This window comes from Melanotaenia boesemani, chromosome 21, assembly GCF_017639745.1.
Source record: "Melanotaenia boesemani isolate fMelBoe1 chromosome 21, fMelBoe1.pri, whole genome shotgun sequence".
Classification (NCBI taxonomy): domain Eukaryota; kingdom Metazoa; phylum Chordata; class Actinopteri; order Atheriniformes; family Melanotaeniidae; genus Melanotaenia; species Melanotaenia boesemani.
Window position 1 is genome coordinate 1,304,984 of NC_055702.1, and position 9,181 is coordinate 1,314,164.

Below are 9,181 nucleotides of genomic sequence, written 5' to 3' on the forward strand. Positions count from 1 at the left end.
CTAGGTGAACACATAATAAATTTATCTAACTTCTAATTAAAAAAACACTGAATCTTTGTGTAAAATGTAAATAAAAACTAAATGCAGTGATTGTAAAGACATTTTATTCCCAGTAGAAAATAAAAACACATCAGAGATGAAACGGAGACGTTTCTCCATGAGATGAAAATATGAGCTGATAGTGAATCTGATGGAAAAAGCTGGAACAGGAGCAACAAAAGGCTGGAAAAGTACCTGGTACAAACCAGAAACACCTGGAGGAGCATTGGACAACTAACCAGGTTACCTGGTAACAGGTCAGTAACATGACTGGTATAAAAGGAGCATTTCAGAGAGGCAGAGTCTCAGATGGAAAGATGGACAGAGCTTCACCAATCTGAGACAAACTGGATCTAAAACTGTGGAACAATTTCAGAAAAATGTTCCTCAGACTCTGAAGATCCTCCACCTACAGTGTAGAACATCATCAGAAGATTCAGAAGATGGAGTGTTTATGGTAACATACGTAGTTTAACAGATGTGTTAAACTACGTGAATTTAGTTCAGAACTGGTTCCAGTTTTCCTGAAAGGTTGACATGGTTCCTGTTGTGAGCATTATTTTTGTCCAGTGAGTGATGAGACACGAGTTCATTGATTTTCAGATCTGGAGGACTTCTTGTGTCATTGCAAGAAACATTTCCACAACAGCAGTGTAGTCCAGGACTGGTGACCTCTTCAGGACGACAGGCGACCTGTTCAAGAGGACTGGACCTGACATAAACCTGTCCATGAGGACTGGGGACCTGTCTGGGGGGACTGAAGACCTGTTCAGGAGGACTGGTCATTGCCATGGTTACGGGAAACTGCAGCTGTCAGCCGATTCAGGAAGATGGTGACTGAAAACACCACAGACAGAAGCCATCATCTCAGAGAGCTGCAGACTTCCAGCAGAGAGGTGGAATTTTCCCAAAATAAGTGGGAGTAAACAAGCTGCCACAGAGGGGCCCCTCACAGCATGATGGTATGCATAAACAGTGAACAGTATGGGGCAGTGTTACACCCCCACCCGGACCTCCACCCGTTACACCGACTCCCCCTCTGAGCTTCATGCAGTCAGAAACCCGCAGCACTGAAGGTCCAGGATGTGGGTCTGATTGGTGGGAAGGAACAGCTGACAGGATGTCTGCTGATGTTTTAGCCAATGAGAGCGTGTTTGAAGACCGAGAGGAAACAATTCAGCTTGTTAAACATTTTTTAAAAGCTTCATTAACCACTGTGGATCGCTGTGATTTACCACCTTTTCAGTTCATCAGTGGATGAAAGAATTTTACACATTAATACTTTTTTTTGTTTTATCCCTTTAAATGTCAGTGGAAGGATGGGGCGGTCTTTGGAGGTGGAGGGGATATTTGTGAGTTAGATGGGTGGATGGAGGGGGTTATTGGGGGTGGGTTGGTGGTGCTGTGGTTCCCAGGGTGCCTGACTGGGGCATCAGTGTGGGTACTGGCCTAAGTTGAATGGCCGTCTGGGGGAGCCCTTCCTCCTGAGCGTTGGACAGGGCCTCTGCCTTGGCAGGGTGGGTGGTTCTCAGGCTTGTGGGGCCCTGGCCCTGGGTCTTACTCTGGTTGGGGTCTTACTCTGGCCCTGGGTCTTACTCTGGTTGGGGTCTTACTCTGGCCCTGGGTCTTACTCTGGTTGGGGTCTTACTCCTCTTGGCAAAGCAAATTTGTTCAGTACAACACAGCAGCCAGACCAGACCTGGGCCAGCGCCGGGCCACATATGGCCCTTTGGTGGACTTCGACCGGCTGTGTAAGGTAAATTGGAAAAATAAAATAAACTTTTTTTGAAGTTTTATCTCATGCATGGACTTAAGCTGCATTGTTTTTATTTTGAAGGGTTTTTTTTGTTCGTGTGTACAATGATGCAATACGTAGCAGGTCACAAGAGACTTGCCCTCAAAAATGTCTGCTAATGATAAAAAAGAAGGGTAGATGCCGAGTGAAGGGTTTTCAGCCACACATGGACAGCTGAGTATTTATTGACTGAAGCCAGAGATAAAACCGTGTGTTTAGTTTGCAGAGCAGATTGTCGTATTTAAGGATTACAATTTTAATCGGCATTATGAAGCAAAACGCGTGGAAACAGAAAAACCTGTTTTTCCACGGACATCAGACTCTTTCTAGCTCAGCTAGAAAACGCTGCAAGACTTCGTTACCAAGCTTCACACATCCAGGAACGCAGACACCAAGACCAGCTTTGTGATGTCCCACAAAATCGCTAAAAGCATTCAGCCGTTCTCAGAGGGAGAGTTTGTGTAAGAGTGCTTAGTGGACTCTGCAGCACCCTGAAAAAAAGAAGCACCTGAGCGACAGGCAAAGACACCTCGGAGCTCTCAGATGAGGACTGGGTGCAGATTTTGCATTTGCTGTTGATGTGACTGCGCGGATGAATGAACTGAACACCAACCTACAGGGCCGTGCACAGCCTGGTGAAGGCTTTCATGAGAAAGTTGAAGCTTCTTTCAAGCCGACTGGAGAGCAGCACTCTGACCATCAGCTGATCACGTCTGCAGGTACTCGTCCATGTGAGGAGCACGGCATGAGGACTTTTCAGGGCGATTTGAAGATCTCAGAACAATCGAGGATGAAATGCACATGGTTTCCTCTCCTTTAGCTGCAGGGGGCTAACGCCCTGGTGATGTTTACCTCACTGATCTGGCGTCTGATGCGATGCAGGCAGAACACTTTAAGTCACTGCTGGATTCTTACTCTTCTCTGAAGGAGGAGAACTTTCCAAACATGAGGACACATGCTCAGAAGTTGGTTCTCTTGACTCTACCAACATATGTGAACAAACATTCCCAGTGATGAAGTTTACCAAATCCAGGTATAGATCCTCTCTCACAGGTGATCATCAGTCATCTGGTTTCACATCTCCTCCTCAGTCATTCAGCCTGACTTGGATGCACCCGTTAAAGCCCAACAGAGACGAGATTTCTCTCAATGAACAAGAAAAAATCTAAAAACACCAAATGAGGTGGTTAGACTACAAATGTAGGCATTTAAAGGCATCAACTATCATTGCACTAGGACACCTTCTTTAGAGTCCTTTTTCTCAATTCACAGTTCAGTGACCATCATCATGATAATTTGACGTATCCTGCTTAATATCTGGAGTACAAAGACAATATTGTGACTTTAAGCTAAGCTAAGAGCTAAGAACCTCTTTCCAACACTCCATGAAACTCAGAATGTCTTTTGGTGTGAACGTGACTAAAAAGGAACATTTTGGGGAAATTTAATTGAAAAAAAGGCATTTTTAGTAAGACAGCCTCACTTTTTCATTGCTTAATCCCAACATTTACTCTTACCAGCTTGTCGGAGCAACTTTTTTTACTGTGTTTTATGAGAAACTGCATTAAAATTCTGTAGAGTTCAGCCTTTTGGCCCTCTTCTGTTCCTCATGTGGCTCTGTGGAAAAAATAACTGCCCACCTCTGAGCCAGACGACATTCTGCTGCCATGATGCTGGACAGGACTGATTTTGCCTTTAGCCTTTAGTCTAACTTATTTCATCCACTTTTCCTTCATCCATCATCTGGACTTGTTAGACAGGTGCTGCAGTAAGCCAGACTCTGGAAGTCAGTCTGGAACCAGTCTGGATTAAATAAGGGGGAGCTGCGTTCCTGGAGCGTCTTGAGGCTTCGTGAGGAGATTGATGGAGCTGGAAGGGATGGAAGGTGAAGCTCTTTGTTCAGTGACTTTCATGGAATATCCCCAAAATGAAAACAAAGGCCATATTGAGTCTGGGTTGTAGAGATATAAAGGAACTAGACCAAGAATAGCATAACATATGAAAATCAGCCAATATGAAAGTCTGTGTGCATAAGGGACGGCCATTTAACTGCAGTAATAATAACAATGGATTAGATTTATATAGCACTTTTCAAGGCACCCAAAGTGCTTTACATTGTGTCCATAAGGGCTGGGATATACTTGCTGTTAGCGACGCGTACGTATCGTGGCCGCCACGTGTTCCTAGAGTTAGTTTGGTACGTAGGCCGCTCAAGTTGAGGCGAGGTAACATGTCGTGAGCGTAAGATGTAATATTGGCCTGAACTCTAGAAACGCTCATGCAAACCAGAACACGAGGTCTGAGGTAAATACATGGCGGATAGTTTGAAAAGAGTCTCTTGGGCCTTGTCCACACCTACATCTGTGTGATGTTTCCTTTCCGTTGCAGTCGTTCCTTACAGCTAGCAACAAACTGGAAGCGTTTTGGTAGATTGACCTTTTCACTATTTCAAAGCCCAAGTGCTGCCCCTAGTGGTGAGCCTCAGTATTGAGCGTTTTTGCTGCGCCATGCTTCCGTCATTTGCAGTAAGTATTTACAGAAACGTAGCGGAACGTTGATGCATATGCTAGCATCCCCAGCGAGCATATCCAGCCCTGATTCATTCACTCCTCCTCCATATTTGGTGACTGGCCACAGCTGCCCTGACCGAACGAAACGTGCAGTGATGTGTCCGATTTCCACAACCAGTAAAGAAATGCAGAGCAGATGGTTCACAGGGTCTAGTTTCTGAAGATACTGACCAGGGACCTTAACAAGTAACACATCACCATCATCCAAGATGGAGGCAAGAAAGTAGCTGATTCTCTTGTCTTAAGGGAGAAATTGGATTTCATAAAGAAGAAACCCAACTTTACTTTTATCCTGGATAGAAGGAATCAGTGTGTGTCTTGGATAACAGACTCTGATCAAAGGTACTAGCTAAATACTTGTAGGATGAAGCTGGTTCCAGTTAGACCCCTTAAGCTGTTGAAAGCTGAGGAATGGTTGGCCTTCTGAAAACAGCTTATACTGGAGCACGTTGCATTTACACGTTACATTTCAGGGTTGGAGATGGGGTGTAATTTCCCTCTGGAATAAACAAAATAAGTTCATTTCACTTCATTTAGCAGCAGTTTGAGGCGCTGAAGCTTTACAGTTACAGTGATTAACTGCATCAACTGACTGAACATTTTTAAGTGTTGTTGAGAAGTGAATCTGCTGTGGATCCACAAACTAAACAACCATAATCCACTAGAGCACAGCTACCCAGGGTGGTGGACGGCCTCAATCCAGCAGGTCGTCAATGTATCCCTGCTTCAACACACCTGAATCAAATGAAGAGGATCTAACAGCCTTTTAAAGTTCTGTACCATGACTCATTCATTTGGGTCATGTGTGGCGAAGCAGGAATACACAGAAAACCCGCTGGATTGTGGTTCTCATAGGACCGAAATGAATACATCTTGTCAAGCCAATGTAAACCCTGCAGCTCCTGATTGGATGCAGGTGTGTTTAATGAGTGTAATTAGTGCAGAGCACATGTATAAGAGCAGCCTCTGGCTGCTGTAGGTGAGTTGCTGTTCTGAGGGAAACATGGTGATGGAGCTTTCTGGAAGGTCAGCTATTAAGGTTTGGAGTCAATCTGAGTGGTTGTTGCAGCATTTGGGGTGTTTACCTGTCCAACTGTCTTCCAGGGTTTCTTGGATCTGCCTGCTTTTTGGTCTGGCTGCTGGTTTTCCTGCAGCTTCTCCTCCTGCAGCTGGACCAAGAGGCTTCAGCTCCTCTCAATCTGCCTCCCCAAGAACCTGGTACACGGACAGAACTGTCAAGTTCCCAGTGCCGTCCCAGTCAGGAACGTCATCATTTGGTAGCTCCGGGTCTGGGGTCTTCTCTGCTGGTGGTGGATCCGGGTCTGGGGTCTTCTCTGCTGGTGGTGGATCCGGGTCTGGGGTCTTCTCTGCTGGTGGTGGATCTGGGTCTGGGGTCTTTGTTGGTAGTGACTCTGGAGTCTTATCTGCTGGGGATGCTGCACTACAGGTTTTCCAGGACCTGTCGTCCTTGGGGAGCAACCTGCAGGATGCCCGTCAGATGAGCCTCGGTGAGGCCTGGAACAACAACAACCAGGTGGCCTTCGGCAGTGTTGCAGGTTATCCTCATTATGCAGTTTCCCACGTCGTCCACTACAACAGCGGCTACCAGCGAGCAAGGGACGGACGTACTGATCAGAAATATGTGGATGATCTCTCTGGCCACATTCCTCTACCTGAAATCCGCCACGGACGGAAGGTGTGATTGGATCTGCAGGTCCAGAGAGGTAAGAGGAGCTCAGTTATGAACCTTTCAACATGTCTTCTTTCCTACTCACCACGTCTCCTCTTGCCTCCCTCTCCTGCAGGCTGAACATCAACCAGAACATGTGAAACTGAATAAAGCTTTCTTGGTTATTTCATTGTCTTTCCTTAAACCGGCCTGATGTGGTTCCTTTTAGGCCCAACAACGAATTCAAGCCTCTGGAACCAAATATTGATATTTGCTGGAGGGGATGAGGCCATGAAATTTAACTTTGAATCCTGACTGCAACTGAAATCTGAAATTCTAAGGGGCGGGAACACATCACACCAGTTTAGAATTGCTGCATTGGCTCCATGTGTTTTTAGGGTTAAGGTTCTTATAAATGTGTTGATCTCATCTGACTTATGACCCCTCGTGGACCCTGAGGTATTCTGGTACCGATCTTTTGGTTTTAAGAGTAAGGACCAAAACCTATAGCAGGCCTTGTTTCATTGTTATGGTCCTCATCTGGACCATCCTACTGGAGACCCTCAGGGCTGAAGACCTGTTTAACTTGACTTTTAAGTAAGTTTTATTTTTGATCTTAATTTTCACATTGTATTTTCATTTCACTCAACTGTTTTATTCTTAGCTGTTTGGTTATTTAATCTTTAACTCCACTGTACCTCCACGCTGGGGGTTGTTGCCATGGTGATGGCCCATGGCTGGGGCCCTGCACTACAGCCTTATGGCTGTGGTGTGCCCTGATCAGGGTGGTTGCCATGATGGCAGCTGCTGTAGGACATGGGTGGACTGGCTTCTGGTGTGGATGGATCCCTGTGATATTTCCTAACAGCAGCACCAAGCCAGATTTAGGGAGTTTAGGGAGTCATGTTTGTGCAGAACTGGGGGGGCGGGCACTGCTTTGTGTATACATGTGTGAAAGTGTTATCAAATTTTAATGTGTAAAGGCTCATTTAATATGCATGAATTGTTTTCATGTAAAGTGCTTTATAAAGTTTGATTTGATAAATGGACACTGAGAGGAAACCCTTTTTCTGTACTGAGAACTTCAGAAATGAGTGGGATGAAAATCCAATTGTCCTGGGTCAATGGGTTTAAAGGTTTGATTACACTCTCGTTTCATCATGATTTTTACTTCAAGAAATGTGCTTCCAAATACCCTGAATGTTTTTCTGCCAGGCCTCCAAGGGGCACTGCAATGGCACCACAAATACAGATTGAGCACATGCATGATATTAAGATGGCTGAGAATTATTCCCCCCCAACCAGGCTGAAACCGAAGGTGATTGAACTTTCGTTTCTTGCGATACACGATGTCCCGTCTGCTTCGAGTCCACCCTGACCGACTTAAACGGGGTTCAGATTCTCACAAATCCATACTGATGTGTGTAAAATCAGAAGTGTGTTGACATGTAGGTCAAAGATTAATCTTACCGTGGTTAGATAACTAAGCATATTAGGGAAGAGATAGAGATATATATATATATATATATACATACATACATATATACATATATACATATATATACACACCTTGACTGAACTACTTCCTGGTTTTTACCAGAAAATCTCAAGCAATGAAATAACCAAGAAAGCTTTATTCAGTTTCACATGTTCTGGTTGATGTTCAGCCTGCAGGAGAGGGAGGCAAGAGGAGACGTGGTGAGTAGGAAAGAAGACATGTTGAAAGGTTCATAACTGAGCTCCTCTTACCTCTCTGGACCTGCAGATCCAATCACACCTTCCGTCCGTGGCGGATTTCAGGTAGAGGAATGTGGCCAGAGAGATCATCCACATATTTCTGATCAGTACGTCCGTCCCTTGCTCGCTGGTAGCCGCTGTTGTAGTGGACGACGTGGGAAACTGCATAATGAGGATAACCTGCAACACTGCCGAAGGCCACCTGGTTGTTGTTGTTCCAGGCCTCACCGAGGCTCATCTGACGGGCATCCTGCAGGTTGCTCCCCAAGGACGACAGGTCCTGGAAAACCTGTAGTGCAGCATCCCCAGCAGATAAGACTCCAGAGTCACTACCAACAAAGACCCCAGACCCAGATCCACCACCAGCAGAGAAGACCCCAGACCCGGATCCACCACCAGCAGAGAAGACCCCAGACCCGGAGCTACCAAATGATGACGTTCCTGACTGGGACGGCACTGGGAACTTGACAGTTCTGTCCGTGTACCAGGTTCTTGGGGAGGCAGATTGAGAGGAGCTGAAGCCTCTTGGTCCAGCTGCAGGAGGAGAAGCTGCAGGAAAACCAGCAGCCAGACCAAAAAGCAGGCAGATCCAAGAAACCCTGGAAGACAGTTGGACAGGTAAACACCCCAAATGCTGCAACAACCACTCAGATTGACTCCAAACCTTAATAGCTGACCTTCCAGAAAGCTCCATCACCATGTTTCCCTCAGAACAGCAACTCACCTACAGCAGCCAGAGGCTGCTCTTATACATGTGCTCTGCACTAATTACACTCATTAAACACACCTGCATCCAATCAGGAGCTGCAGAGGCACAGCTTGTTTTTCTTTCTAGCAAACTCCATTTCTGCATCAGTGTTGTGCAGAAAGAATAATCTGGCATAAATATTAGCATTACAGACTTTAAATGGGAGATATAAAATAACTGGTCTCGTGTAAAGCTTAGTAAATTTTTGCACACTCAGGATTTTTGTCCAAAAACATGCAAGATAAAAAATGTTCTCTGAGTTTACTTTAAAATCTGAATACAATTATTTACCATTTAAGTACATCTAACATGTCAGTGGAAAGTTTCTGTTGTACATGCACCACATTGGTATATTCTGCATGATGGGCATAACTCTTTACCTGGGGGGTGTTTTCCATGAAGCTGGATGAAGGGAAAGCCGGGCTTATGTTAAGTCTGGCCCATTTAATCCAGAGTTTCGTTCCATCAACGTGGTTTATGTGAATGCCGCTCAGTAACCATGGTAACTGATGCACCAGAACCAGCCTGCTCGGGGGCAGGCTAACCTTTAGCTTAGCTGTGTCTCAAATGTCTGATTCAGACTCCCAAAATAAAGCTCCACCTGGTAGAACGCTGCTCCGCCT

At 45.5% G+C, this 9,181-nt stretch overlaps 1 protein-coding gene across 2 annotated transcripts in view; it reads left to right on the forward strand.

Annotated features, from left to right (window-relative positions):
• LOC121632161 overlaps positions 1–6,261 on the forward strand; it is a 156,483-nt gene extending 150,222 nt beyond the window's left edge. Inside the window, exons 1-4 of one of the 2 annotated variants that reach the window (XM_041973381.1) lie at positions 5,320–5,430; positions 5,509–5,777; positions 5,835–6,128; positions 6,210–6,261. In XM_041973381.1, the coding sequence (XP_041829315.1) occupies positions 5,408–5,430; positions 5,509–5,777; positions 5,835–6,106 (564 nt within the window). In that variant the 5' untranslated portion in view covers positions 5,320–5,407 and the 3' untranslated portion in view covers positions 6,107–6,128; positions 6,210–6,261. Of the gene's footprint in view, positions 1–5,319; positions 5,431–5,508; positions 5,778–5,834; positions 6,129–6,209 lie in introns of those variants that run through there. The other variant, XM_041973379.1, reaches the window with a different exon arrangement.
• The last annotated feature ends 2,920 nt before the right edge of the window (positions 6,262–9,181 follow it).